Source organism: Barbus barbus, assembly GCF_936440315.1.
Source record: "Barbus barbus genome assembly, chromosome: 16".
Taxonomy (NCBI): Eukaryota; Metazoa; Chordata; class Actinopteri; order Cypriniformes; family Cyprinidae; genus Barbus; species Barbus barbus.
This window is the reverse complement of record NC_136744.1, coordinates 30,145,765-30,161,549: the sequence shown is the minus strand read 5'-3', so window position 1 is coordinate 30,161,549 and position 15,785 is coordinate 30,145,765. Positions and strand designations below refer to the sequence as shown.

The 15,785-nt window shown below is 35.1% G+C and overlaps 1 protein-coding gene across 1 annotated transcript in view; it reads right to left on the bottom strand.

Annotated features, from left to right (window-relative positions):
• The window catches only part of LOC306882463 (DNA nucleotidylexotransferase-like), a 116,917-nt gene that overhangs the window by 43,785 nt on the left and 57,347 nt on the right, over positions 1–15,785 (bottom strand). Inside the window, exons 8-9 of the mRNA XM_079437088.1 lie at positions 15,229–15,456; positions 11,583–11,666 (exon numbers count right to left, since the gene is read on the bottom strand). Coding sequence (XP_079293214.1) covers positions 11,583–11,666; positions 15,229–15,456 — 312 coding nt within the window. The remainder of the gene's footprint in view (positions 1–11,582; positions 11,667–15,228; positions 15,457–15,785) is intronic.

Here is a 15,785-nt window from a genome sequence, read left to right as displayed (position 1 = left end):
TGTAAATGAGACAAAGTTCACTGAAGTACGTTTTATAAGAAAACACTATTTAATTTTTACTTTTTACTTCAAATTTTAATATTAAATGTGTTATTTGGGGTTTCTTTGTAATTATTTTTGAAATTCACTAGCAATTTATGAGTCAAAAATGCACTGCAAAAAAAAAATTAAGTTGTAAATAAAACATATTATAGAAGTATGTTTTACAAGAAAATACTATTTCAGTGTTTACACCTTAAAATTTTATATTTAATTCAAGGTTTTACTTGCAGTTTCTTTATATTTATTTGTGAAATGTACTGGCAATTTCTGAAAAAAGTTTGTGAATGAAAACAAAAATTATTGGAGTTTGAGAAAGTATTTAGAAGGAACAATATTTTAGTCTTTCTACTTAAAAATGTAATATTAAATGTGTTATTTGCAGTTTTTTTGTAATTATTTGTTAACTTTACTAGCTAAATTGTTTCAAAGTAAACCCTACACTTTAAACAAAAAAATATATAATTTTGAAGCTGTAAATAAAGATCATTGAAGTACATGTTACAAGAAAATACTATTTTATTACTTTAAAAATACTATTTTATTATTATGTTATTTGTAATTTCTTGGTAATTATTTGTGAAATTTACTAGCAAAATTGTTTCAAAGTAAATCCCACATTGTAAAATATATATATATATTTTTTTTTTTTTTGAAGCTGTAAATAAAGATGATTGAAGTAGGTTTTACAAGAAAATAGAGCCCGGTCTCATGAAAATGCATATAAATAGTATTTTATTACTTTAAAAATACTATTTTAAAAATTAATAATTAATGCTATTTATTTTATGTTATATGCAGTTTCTTGGTAATTATTTGTGAAATTTACAAGCAATTTCTAAGTCAAAGCTGGTTCAAAGTAATTCCTAGACTGTAAAAAATAAAATAAGATTACTGCAGTATGTTTTACAAGAATTTAGCAAATTTACGAGCAATTTCTGAGTGAAAATCGTTTCTACTTTTCAGTGGACACCCATTTGTTTCAGTCCACCATCACATGCCAAGAAACATTACTGTGCAATTCAAACGTGTTAGTCGCTAATTACCAGCTTATGGAAGACGCTTCATCTTCAGTGGAGGCACTGGATGCATTTGCATAAGTGCTGGGATGTAATTAGTATAATTTGAGCATGTTCTGTTATTACCTCGCCTTAATCATTCTGTAATGTGACAAAGCCATCTCCGCCCATAGAGGAGATCACTGAACGAAGTTGGCGATCAAAGGAACTCAGAGTAACCTTGTCAAGTCAAGGCCCTGCCAAAACGACTACGCCACCCGCGCTCATTTGTCAGAAACAGGACGGCGCACATTCATCCTTCAGAAAACGGGCTGGCCAGAAACCGAGAAGCAGAAATAGAATCAGAAACCAAATGCAAAACAGAAGTAAACTAGAGCACTTCGCCAGGATGAAAGTATCATTATCCCAGCGGTGGTAGGCAAATGTTCTTTTACTTAATTAAGCGTAAGAAGAAGAAATGAGCTGCTCTCCACACAAAAGCGCGACTCAGCGGAGTGTGGAAACGACAGCGGCTTTGCGCCAGAGATACTTCATTGATCTTCATTAGCTCGATTAGGGCTTTAATGGGGCTTCGGGGTGGAAGAGCGAGCCACGGCGCGCACCGACTCCATTACGAGGACATCCTCGAGCCGCTGACCTTCAGAGACGACAACAAACTGATGAGTGTGCCAGACTGAGAGAGTGACGGATAAAGCATGTGTGCGCTCGGCCTTCAGAAACCAGTTACGTGCATATGAATGACCAGGCAAAGTCATGTTTAGCAGTGGAAAAATATAACCCAGAAATGGGCTGCAGGTGGTTTTTAAAACTAGCTGTCAATCTTAACCCTATAAAGCTACTGTATCATATCTCTGAGGCTCTAAATGATTCAAAGCATGATGTTAAACCTGTTTCACACACAATCTACTCCATGCCTTCTGTTGTCTGATTGATAGTTGTTATCCAGTAAAAGCTCTTTTAGTGCTGCTTCACTTGTCTTTATGCTGTCAAATCTTCACTGATTTTGATCAAATAAACGTTTCCTGGACTGAAGCAGCTCAGCTTTACTTGATTCTCCATCAATCATTTTCTAGATAAATCAGTGCGTCTCAAATCTGATCATCGGGATCTTTTGAGGAGCGTTTGTTTCCAGAAGCTTTACTTTCTCTGTTCCTCAGCGGAGGAATGATCTTCATCTCACATCTTCTGAGGAGCGTTTATTTCTTCATCTCTCAATCAGCTTTGCATTGCATTATATGTCTGGATCATTTCAATCTCATCATATTATTGCAGATATATAGGGATGACTGATATTTATATCATTTCATGTCAGTAGTCTGGAATGTTATAAAGATCTTATTGCAGTGCTATTTTAACAATGAGTTACTATTATGGTTTTTGTAATATTTGGAATTAGATTTTATTTATTATTTATTTTCTGTTTTCATTTCAATTTTAGATAAAGTTTCAGTAATTTTGTTGTGTGTATTGTCAGTTTTATTAGTTTTATTATTTTTAAATGTCTATATTGCTTTTATTTATTTTTATTTAGTTACGTTTTGTTCATATAGATATCAGCATCTTCACCAAATAGCATATTTTTGCTCCGTTTGAGTCTCTGAATAAAACTGAGCTGTTTTTTTCTTCCATATTCTCAGTATATCAGACTAAATGAGTCATAAAATCCTGAGGTATCGAATATGATACTAAAACACAACTTTTGTTTTTAGATTTTCTTTCTTTATTTTATCTAAAGGTTCAACACGTTCTCACTCCAAACTCGTCACATATTGACGCTTGGTCAGGACCCTTTGGCGACGCTTTTCGACATGCATGTTTTCCGTTGTTTGGCTTAATTTAATGATTCGCATGCATTTGTAAAAAATAGAAATAATTTAATATAAATGTGTACTTTAATTGGAGCACCTAACCCCACCCCAACCCTAAACCTACCTACTTCTGAACAATATAAAACATGTAACAGGCAAATATAAGTACAGTTACAGGTATTTATTGCAAAAACTGACTATAAACAAGCAGTATAAAAGCATTACAAACAAGTCCTGTTGCATTCCAAGTCTTCTGAAGGTATACAAAGTCTTTATGCACAGAAGAGAGTAAAACATATGGTTTTAATCGCTGAAAATTAATGTCGCTTCTTCTGGCGGCATCTTTTGAATTTGCGCACAGACAGGATCTGAGCTTTACGGCAGACGGAGGCGGCGATCGCTCTATTCCTCTCACAAATCAATCGTTTTGCCTCGGAAGACTTGAAATATTAATACTTTTTGAATAAATTAAGACTGTATCTGCCTTTTATATCCTGTGTATTATTGATAATTGTTAGGTTTAGGGGCAGGGTATTGATTACGTGCTCATAAATGTGTAAATAGTGTAATATAAATAAAACGTCTCCAGGTTACGTATGTAACCTTGGCTCCCCTAGGGAACGAGACGCTGCATCGGAACGATATGCATTCCCATAGCATGATGCCAAGGGTTTCTTATTTAAAACAATGGAGGACCCTGCATGTCAAAAAATGACGTTAAAGGGGTACTCTGTGCTTCGAAAAGTGACTCCAAAGGGTCCTGACCAAGCGTCAATATATGACGAGTTGGCAGTGAGAATGTGTTGAAAGGTTCAATAAACTCTTTCATTTAACAAAAAATAAATAAAACATTTCTGACTAGTTTTTCATGTGCCAGGCTTTACAAGGTTCAATGCATGGCATCAAGATGCCGACCGGATGCATTTGAGAACAGCATCTCATGACCTTGAGATCTCCTCTATTTGTTGCTTTCGAATACAACTCAACAGCATCATTTATTTTTATGCATAAACCCCACCGATTCTCAAACTGTCGGCGTGCTCTCTGCCCTTCCACTTCACAAAAACATCTTAAAATAGTGATTTGTGTCTTCAAAAGTGTCAGACATTGACACTGAGAGTGGCAGGACGTGCCTTTCCCGTCTCATGTGAAGTGGGCTTTTGACAAGATCATGCAAATGAACCCAAAGGACATGACACCGGGTTCAGAGATGAGGACGCGCATGTATCACAATGTCCATCATCAAACAACCTTCTGCTGAGCATTTGACTCGTGTTTGCTGAAGTCATGCATCAGGTCATGTCTCTTATACAGCGGTGCATAATAATTCATTGCATTGGATTCGAATGCACAAATACTTTTGAAGCAAAACATAAATCATGAAATAATTTTAAAGTTTTTTTGCAACCCATTTCACTTCAATAATATGAAGCATTTTAAGTGAAACAGGAGATTCAATGAGAAAAATTATAGTGGGATTTGATTTGATTTGAAAATGGCTGTTACATATCAGAATAGAGTCAGGTGGATATCAGCTGAAAAGGATCTTTGCTTTTATTAAAGATTACACTATATTTTTTTGTTGTTTGGAATAACTAGCACTGATGAATCACTCACAATAAAACCAAGAGCATGTATTAGGGAAAAAGGCACTATTTTAATTTCATGTTGATTTGAAAAGATAACAAAACACACCCTCTATCTCTCCATCCCTATTTCAAACTGGGGGGAAAATGCAACCGAATTACTAATATGTAAGTACTGACAATCAGGTGCTTTTATCTAACATACTAGTATTCAAAAGTTTTGGGTCGGTACGATTTTTAAAATGTTTTTGAAAGAAGTCTGCCTTCATATACAGTTGTGGTCAGAATTATTGGCACCCTTGGTAAATATGATCAAAGAAGACTGTGAAAATTAATCTGCATTGTTAATCCTTTTGATCTTTTATTTAAAAAAAATCACAAAAATCTAACCTTTCATTGGATAATAAGAATTTAAAATGTGGGGAAATATCATTATGAAATAAATGTTTTTCTCTAATACACATTGGCCACAATTAACGGCACCCTTTTATTCAATACTTTTTGAAACCTCCATCTGCCAGTTTAACAGCTCTAAATGTTCTCCTATAATGCCTGATGAGGTTAGAGAACACCTGACGAGATCAGAGACCATTCCTTCATCCAGAATCACTCCAGATCCTTCAGATTCACAGCTCCATGACGGTGCTTCTTCTCTTCAGTTCACCTCACTCATTTTCTACAGAGTTCAGGTCAGAGGACTGGAATGGCCAGCAGAAGCTTGGTTTTGTGCTCAGTGACCCATTTTTGTGTTGTTTTTGAGGTTTGTGTTTGGATTATTGTACGGTTGGAAGATCCAAACATGGCCCATTATAAGATTTCTAACAGAGTCAGTCACTTATTGATTTTTTATCTGTTGGTATTTGATAGAATCAATTATGCCATGTGTCTGAACAAGATGTCCAGGACCTCCAGCAGAAATATAGGCCCACAACATCACAAATACAGCAGTATATTTCATTGTACACATGGGGTGCTTTATATCCCTGTGTTCACCAAACCCATCTTGAGTGTTTGCTGCTAAAAAGCTCATTTTTTAGTTTCATCTGACCATAGAAGCCAGTCCCATTTGAAGTGCCAGTCCTGTCTGATAACTGAATATGCTGGAGATTGTTTTTGGATGAGTGAGGAGAATTTTTTCTTGGAAACCCTCCTGAACAACATGTGATGATGTAGGTGCTGTTTGACTATTTTTTTTTTAGGTTTTCTCACTCCAAAACTTAACCTTTCTCTACAATTCTCCAGCTGTGGTCCTTGGAGAGTCTTTAGCCACTCAAACTCTCCTTCTCACCGTGCATTAGGACGATATAGACACACGTCCTCTTCCAGGCAGATTCATAACATTTTCTGTTGATTGGAAATTCTTAATTATTGTCCTGATGGTGGAAATGGGGATTTTCACTGCTCTAGCTCTTTTCTTAAAGCCACTTCACTAATTTGTGAAGCTCAATTATCTTTTGCTGCACATCAGAAATACATTCTTTGTTTTTTCTCATTGTGATGGATGATTAAGGGAATTTGGACTTTGTTTTCCCTCCTATTTATATTTCTGTGAAACAGGAAGCCATGGCTGGATAATTTCATGTTCATAATCTCCCTGGAGTGCTCAAAATTGTGAATATGAATGGGAATATACTTCAGAGATATTTTACTATATTTCTAGGGGTACCAATAATTGTGTTCAACGTGTATTTGAGAAAAACACTTATTTTATAATGAGATTTTCCCCCATTTTCAATTGTTTTAGTTCAGTGAAAGGTTATATTTTTGTGATTTTTTTAAATAAAAGATCAAAAGGATTAATAATGCAGGTTTATTTTTCAGAGCGTTCTTTGATCATGTTTACCAAGGGTGCCAATAATTCTGACCACGACTGTATTTGATCGTAAATGCAATACAATCTTGAAATATTATTACAATTTAAAATTGCTGTTTTCTATGTGAATATCTGTTAAATTGTAATTGATTTCTGTGATCAAAGCTGAATTTTCAGCATCATTACTCCAGTCTTCAGTGTCACATGATCTTCAGAAATCATAATAATATACTGATTTACTGCTCAAGAAACATTTCTGATTATTATCAATGTTGTGGTGCCCAATATTTTTGTGAAAAATGTTATGCATTTTATTTTTCAGGATTCACAGATGAATAAAAAGTTCAAAAGAACATTATTTATTTGAAATAGAAATCTTTTGCAAAATTATAAATGATAAATGTGTTTACAGTCACTTTCGATCAATTTAATGCGTCTTTGATGAATAAAAGTGTTAAATAAAAAAAAATCAGTAGTCTTAATCACATATATCAGATATCAGTTGAGGAGGATTAACACATCAATGTAATAACTTAAGACAAAAATCATTGTGCAACTTATTGTGGGAACTGACTTTACACATACCCTAACAATCACTAGCTGAATAAATGCAATGACCTTCAGATGCTGTATTTTCTTTCCTGTCAGCGAGAGAACATGTTTTCAAATGCACAACTTGATCTGAAATGCAAAACGTGAATCCTACAACTCGCTTTAAACAAACTGTCCATTTCTCTCTGTCCACCTCACAGCAGAGGACATTTGCATGAACTAGAAAAGACAGAAGGACAATAAGATGGGAGAGAGATGACATCTGCTACAGACTCCAGCATTTATCAATCTCCCTGCATTCGAGTGAGAGACTGAGAGATCGGAGCGTTTCTCTGGTGCCGTGACAGGACGTGTTATATTAACGCTGGCTCATTGGTGAAATCCTCCTGAGGAGTCCGGCCTGATTGTCTGTCAGCAGGCCTGCCGCTGAGCTGTCACAGCGACTGGTGTGGGCCGACTTTGACAGATTGCTGCGTTATGGAAAAATTGCAGGAAAATCAATGCATGTTAATATGAGGCGAGTGCCATAACTAAGCCAGAAGCCGCTGCCTACCTCACGTTTGATTAGTCATTGTCGGGAAAAAGCCAATATATTTTTAAGCCCGACAGTTAATTTGCACCTCTGTAGAAAATAATTTTTCAATCAGTTTTTCTTTTTTTGCCAATCTGAAATTGTGTTTTCCATTAAAGTGCATATTATGTGTGTGTGTGTGAGAGAGTGTGTGTTAGTCAGTCTGCTAATGTGCATGTGTTTATGTGTGTGTAAATGCATTAATGGATGAAATCTCTGTGCAGAGGACTTATTTGATCAGAACACAATAACCAAAGCAATTTATTGCACACAAAAAACGCCATTAACAGCCAGAGCTGAACACAATAAACATGATGAAATTATCAGCAGCTATTTAACATACGGCTCTAATGTCCATCATCAGAATATAAATGTGGTGATTTATATTTAGGACAGAATCAAGTCCAAACTCCGTCATGCTACATATGTGCATTTCTGAATGAGGTCAAATTACTCTGATCCTTTTTATAACCTTTGAGCATGTATGGGATTTGCAATAATTGCCTCAAAACATTCATATATGTCAAGATAAACTGTCTGCTCCTCATATTTACATTTTAACTGCCCAACACATGAACTGAAAGGTGAAGTGTGTGACTAGCACCAAATATAGTTCAAGAAATAAGTAGATTTTTATAGTTCTTAAGAAAATATGAGCAGTGTTTCCCATACATTTACATTTAGTTATTTAGCAGATGCTACTTGATATGCAAGTGCTATAACAAGTCTCAGTTAGCCTAATACAATACACATAGCAAGGTTGTCTTTTTTTATTAAGAAATAAAAAGAAAACAGATAGAATAGAAAAAGAATAGAGCAAGCTAGTGTTAGAGGCCTAACACAAACACTTCAGTCACAATTCAATCGTTGTTTAGGTATTGCTATGTAGTTGCTGTGTTGCTAATGCAGTTGTCATGGCAACACACCTGCAGGTTTTCTGATGTGTCTGATGAACACAATCTAGTCACAATGCTCCAGTGGTTGCTAGGGTGTTGCTATGCAGTTGATATGGTGTTAAGCTATTGTCATAGCAACACTTCTGATGGTTTTCTGATGTGGCTGATAAATACAATCTAGTCACAATGTTCCAGTGGTTGCTAGAGTGTTGCTATGCAGTTGCTAAGGTGTTGCTATACAGTTGTCATGGCAACAAGCTTGATTGTTTTCTGAAATGTCTGATTAACACAATCATGTGTCACACATTAAATACCAATGCATACCCGATTTCCGAATTGAGTTTTAATTGAGGCAGAAAACACTGAATTTAAATAAGCATAATTAAAATGAACTGAAATTCAAAGAAATTCATATGACTGTCATTTTGAACTAGAAAAGCAAAAACAATCTTTGAATGTTGGCTTGTTTGAAAGTTTCAAAAGCCTTGAAGTTTGAAGTTTCCAGGCCTCACAGATCAGTACATACACAGATCTATTTATATTTCCAATTCAACTTCCTGTGAGCGGTGGCCAATTCAATTTAATTCAATTCAATTCACACTCATGAATGGAAAGAACGCCAGTTTTTCAGTTCCCAATTTGGTCCAAAACTAACACACACACACACACCTGCCAATGTTTTGAGCTGTAGAGAAGCTTTGCTTTAGTTGCATCAAGACAAAATGCCTTAATTATAATCATGTTTTTCCTATGCATGGTATACTGCCTTAACTACTTTGAGTATAAGACTGCTATAAATCTCACAATAGAGAAAAGAGCATCTGAAGCAACATACTGTACAGGTACATCTTAAATTATATCGTGAAAAACTTCAATTTTTTGTAAATTATTTCAAAAAGTGAAACTTTCATATATATTTTACATGCATAACATGTAAATTAAGACATTTCAAAAGTTTTTGTTTTAATTTTGATGATTAGAGCTTACAGCTCATGAAAGTTCAAAATCAGTATCTCATTATATTAGAATATTTATATTTGAGTTTCATTAAATGACCATCTCTGCAGTAGAAATTCTGGGTATCACTTGTTCTTTGAAACCACAATAATGGAGAAGACTGCTGACTTGGCAATGATCCAGAAGATAATCATTGACGCCCTCCACAAAGAGGGTAAGTCACAGAGGGTCATTACTGAAAGCTGTGGCTGTTCACAGAGTGCTGTATCAAAGCATATTAAATGCAAAGTTGACTGGAAGGAAGAATTTGGGTAGGAGAAGGTGCACAAGCAACAGGGATGACCGCAAGCTTGAGAATACTGTCAAGCAAAGCTGATTCAGACACTTGTGAGAGCTTCAGAAGGAGTGGACTGAAGCTGGAGTCAGTGCATCAAGAGTCTCCACGCTCAGACGTCTTCAGGAAAAGAGCTACCAAGCCACTTCTGAACCAGAGACAACGTCAGAAGCGTCTTACCTGGGCTGTGGAGAAAAAGAACTGGACTGTTGCTCAGTGCTCCAAAGTCCTCTTTTCAGATAAATTAAAATTTTGCTTTTCATTTGGAAATCAATGTCTGGAGGTAGACTGGAGAGGCACAGAATCCAAGCTGCTTGAAGTCCAGTGTGAAGTTTCTGAAGTCAGTGATGATTTGAGGTGCCGTGACGTCTGCTGGTGTTGGTCCATTGTGTTTTATCAAGTCCAGAGTCAATGCAGCCGTCTACCAGGAGATTTTGCAGCACTTTATGCTTCCATCTGCTGACAAGCTTTATGGAGATGCTGATTTCCTTTTCCAGCAGGACTTTAGCACCTGCCCACACTGCCAAAACCACTTCCAAGTGCTTTGCTGACCATGATATTACTGTGCTTGATTGACCAGCCAACATGCCTGACCTGAACCCCATATGGAATCTATGGGATATTTTCAAGAAAAATATGAGAAACGGTCGATCCAACAATCCAGACGAGCTGAAGACTCAATAGTGCCTCAGCAGAGCCACAGGCTGATCGCTTCCATGCCATTCCTCACTGATGCTGGAGTTTGTGCTAAAGGAGCCCCGACCAACTATTGAGTGCATAAATGAACATACTTTAAAGAACTTGAACTTTTCTGCTTTGTAAATCCTTTTTTTGATTGATCTTAGGAAATATTCTAATATTTTGAGATACTGGATTTTGACTTTCATGAGCTGTAAGCTCTAATCATCAAAATTAAAACAAAAACTTTTGAAATGTCTTACTTTACATGTAATGAATCTAAAATATATATGAAAGTTTCACTTTTTGAAATAAGTTACAAAAAATTCAGTTTTTCATGATATTCAAATTTTTTTAGATGTACCTGTATATCATTAAAAGATTCACAAAGTATTTACATACAAATCATAATTGCAGAAAAAAACATCAATTCACTGTTTATTCATGTGAACAGTGGACAGAAACCATAGACTAACTAATAGAGACAAGTCACCTACATCAACATCTGTTCGTCTAATCGCCCAGCTTCACTCGGCTTTCACTGTAGCTCAAATAGTAGAGCATGGCGCTAGCAACGCCAAGGTCATGGGTTCGATTCCCAGGGAAAGCAAGAGCTGATAAAATGTAGAAACTGTAACTTGAATGCAATGTAAGTCACTTGTGTCTGCTAAATGCATAAATGTAAATTTAGAGACGTTAATCTAATCGCTTTTGTTCTTTTTTCAGAAAAAATTATGTAAAATTACAGACTGGACCACTAGGAATTTTAATGAAACTCTTGCTCTCTGAACTCAATCAACACTAAATGGGACGAAAGCAGAGACAGGAAAACCTGCTGTTCTCATGGAAAATAAAAACACTGAATGCTGAATCTGATTATAAACCTTCTGAAGGCAAAGATTCAGCCACACGACAGCCGTTTAGTTCGACTTTCTATATACAGCCTCCATATTCAACAATTCCGTTATTTTCATGTCATTGAAGTACAGCTTCTAATCGAAAGGAAAATCTCCGAAGCTTGTCACGAATACATTTCAATTTATGACAAATCGTCAAAATCTGACAACAATAGCATGATAAAAAGCCTGTATTTTTCATGCCGGTCTGTTGAATGCACATGCAACCTGGAGAATAAAAGCAGCCGGAGACTCTTATAAAAGGTCTTTTAACTGAAAGACCTTCGCTCCCACAGGCGTCATACTGAGTGTAGCAATTTCTCACATATACTATTTCCGATCAGTAACAGTGTTCAGTGTGTGTGTGTGTGTGTGTGTGTGTGTGTGTGTGTGTGTGTGTGTGTGTGTGTGTGTGTGTGTGTGTGTGTCGTACCGTTTTTTTATCGTACAGCACGTGATTGTCCAGCAGTTTTCCTCGCTCCAGTCTGGCGAATCGTCTCAGGTCTCTTTCAAACAGCTGGAGAAAGAACAGAAAACAGAGTTCAAATATTTTACTTCCTATGGTTTTACCATGTCCTTTGCACATTAGCATGGTATTATCATGCTTTTTATGGCACCTTCATACAACCAAGTTAATCTGAAAAGAATTGTTCAACAAATCTGCATTTATTTGTTCACAGATCAGTATATTAGAATGATTTCTGAAGATCATGTGACACTGAAGACTGGAGTAATGATGCTGGAAATACAGCTCTGATCACAGAAATACATTACAGTTTAACATAGATTCACATAGAAAACACTGAAATATTATATTTTTTATTTTATAATAAAATATAATTTTATTTAAAATAATCATATTCAAAATGCATTACATATTAATAATGATAATAAAAATAATAAAAATACTTTTATTTTTCATTAAAATTATATATTCATAATTAAAATAGTTTATAACATTTCATTGAAAATTTTGAAATAAGTTATATTTAATTAATTAAAAACTCTAAATAAACTATATACACATATAAACATAAAGCTGGTTATTTTGTATTTAAAACACATTCACAGCAATTACTATTACCATTTAATTTATACATGACATACAAATATGCATAACATTAAATGTATTAATATTAAAACAGTAATAATATATTGTGTGTAAAATTTAATGTTTAATGTTATTGTGTGTGTGTGTGTGTGTGTGTATACATATATTTACTTTACTTTTACTTTTAGTCATTTAGCAGACGCTTTTATCCAAAGTGACTTACAAATAAGAAAAAGTAACTAAAACTAAAAGTGAACACTCTGTAAATACTCTATACACACCCATTTAAGAAATTACAGAAATTAAATCAAATTGACAAATGCATACAACAACAACATTTCAATAGTAAACATATAAAAATTATTATATATAAAAATATATATACACACACATTTATTGTAAACATTGGAAATGTAAAATAAAACCCCAAATGTGATCTTTTTAATATCTCAAATGTTATTGTAAACCGCAATGAGATTAAATGCAGCACTTGAACATTGATATTGATCCAGGAACCCATGATATTTGTGTAAATCACACTGTGCATTATAATATCAGCCTGTCTGATCAGATACAGATAATATTACCAGAGCACAGCGAGTTCCCGCTCGTACACAAATAGAATAATCTAAACAATAAACCATTAAACTGTAGCGCGTCTGCAATATTATGGAGTTTGTTATTTCTTGTTTATATATTTCTCTTGAGCAAATAAAGCAGTTAAATGAGATTTAAAGTGAACCTGAACACACCACCGTGCACCGATGCTGTTGTTTATGGCATTAAGCATCGTGAATCTCTTTAGAGACTCTTATCGTGGCCAGCAGACCTTTTTAAACGCTCCTCCATTAAGCTCTTCAAACATACAGTGGTTTTAATGTTTTCTGTCATTATCTAAAGCTCCTCTAGGTCACGGCTGCTCGGGCTGGAAATAAACGCCACTACTGGATGCCATGAAGAGAGAGCGCATAAATTAATAAATGCATGAATTCATTTTAAAGTACTCCCAACTTCTAATGAGATGCACATAATGGTATGATTTATTAATTATGATAAGCTTCAGAAACAAACTTCTTCTTGGTTGTCCTCGAACGGCTGCAGCGATCCGCGGGTGCTGAAGGCATCATGGGATAGCGAAGCCCAGGAGGCGGTGAGTGGGAGAATGTAATTACAGCTGATGGGTCGAGCTCGGCGTGAAGCGGCCGGCCTGCAGACGCGACGCAGGGGACGTGAGCGCTCACGCACAAGGTCAAGGGTCGTCTATAAACAGCTCGAGTCAAACTCTATCCGTCTCTGACGCCCTTAAAGACTTTCCTCTGTGCTTATGAGACAGAAACACAATAGATGGAGTCTATTGTGGAGTCTGTCGGATACTGTATACACACTATTTAGGGCTACATTTAAGATTTATATGAACTGCATAAAAAATGTGCATCCGTTTGGATTACACAAACAAACTAATAAACTCAGTGTCATGCATATTTGTCTGTCAGACACTGTAAAAAATGATATGATCAATAAGTCATACCAGCAGCCATATCACCCTGTAGCCCAAGACTGGTTGCCCACTGAAGCTAAGCAGGGTTGAGCTGGTCAGTACCTGGATGGGAGACCTCCTGGGAAAACTAGGTTGCTGTTGGAAGAGGTGTTAGTGAGGCCAGCAGGGGGTGCTCACCCTGTGGTCTGGGTGGGTCCTATCACCCCGGTATAGTGATGGGGACACTATACTGTAAAAAGCGCCGTCCTTCGGATGAGACGTTAAACTGAGGTCCTGACTCTCTGTGGTCATAAAAAATCCCAGGATGTCCTTCGAAAAAGAGTAGGGGTGTAACCCCGGCATCCTGCCAAATTTACCCATTGGCCTCTCTGACCATCATGGCCTCCTAACAATCCCCATATCTACTGATTGGCTTCATCGCTGTCTCCTCTCCACCCGTAAGCTGGTGTGTGTTCTGGCGCGCTATGGCTGCCGTCGCATCATCCAGGTGGATGCTGCACACTGGTGGTGTACGAGGAGATACCCCCCTTACTATGTAAAGCGCTTTTGTGTGCCTAGGAAAGCACTATATAAATGTAACGAATATAAGTCATGGAAACATATCAAATTAATTTAATTAATTTCAAATTTGGTTTTTAATTCATGAGTTTTTATTTTACGTATTTAAATATTTAACTTTTAATAAAAAAAATAATTATTTTTATTATTATTATTGCTTTTTCTTAGTTACAATTTTTCTTAAGGTAATATACATTTTTTTAATAAAAAATAAAAATACATTTTCATATAAGTTTCAGTTTCATATAAGTTAAGTTAAAATGACTTTTACAGTCAATTTTATTACACGTAACAATTTAAGGTGGAAATTCTGTACAGTGTACATAAATGAAACAGGTCAGATTTTATTAATAGCACTAATAAACTGAATGGTTTTAAATACAAAATAACCAGGTGTAGATATATTTTTAAATAATTAAACAATTTATTTAGAATTTTTCAATACAAATTTATAAATATAACTGTATAAATAAATATCTAACTTTTAATTCAATAAAAAAATATATTATTATTATTTCTTAGTTACAAATTTTTTAAGTTAATATGTAATTTTTAATAAAAAAAATACATTTAAATGAAAATTTTTATTATTATTGCTTTTTTAGTAGTTACTATTAAGTATACACTGTGCATTATGTAGTAATATTTTCACACAAATTATTAACAAACTAATTAACCAACTAACTGCATATATACAGTATATATATTATTTTATACATTTCAAAATTATGATTAATTTACATAAAATTAAATCACTATTAAAACATTATGCAATTATGTATTTAATTAATTAATTTATTTTTAATGCAGAACTGACAAATATGCATCACATTAAGTTTAATGCATGGGCATTTGATATGCAATTCAAATATATAAATCTTAAATTTATGCCTACATTTTTTTTTTGAGCATGTGAAAGATGTGTCAGGGTTGTGCTTGATTTTTGGGTGCTCTATATATCTGAGCTCGTACCGTGGATCCCGACCATCCCAGCAGTGCATAAGCGAAGCGCTCCAGCGGCGGAGCCACCAGATCCACACGCACGGCTCTCCAGTCCCGTCCCGCTCTCACATCCGTCTCCTGCTTCAGCTTCACGATCAGGAAACACTTGCTGAAATGATCCATGGCATCGAAGCGGTGAGTCGGCAGCTGCCGCAGGTCAAAGGTCGACTCCTGGAGGTCTGAGTACAGCAGGATGTTCTGAGTAAAAAATAGAGAGAAAATATAAAAACATCTACATTTTATACTCATTCGTTTTGTTTTCACAATTCAAGCATATGTGACCCTAGACCACAAAACCAGTCATAAAGGTCAAATTTTAAAATGTATAATGTAAAATTCAAATGTATTATTCATATTTATGAAGAGCTGATAATTATGTAAAACAATTACACATAATTATATAAAATCTGTCAATCTAAATAAATAGTTATCAATGTAAAACAGAATATATAGAAGTCAATCTGAATATCTAAATATTAGTATGAAAGTAAATAAATCAGAATATAGTTATAAATATGAATGCATAC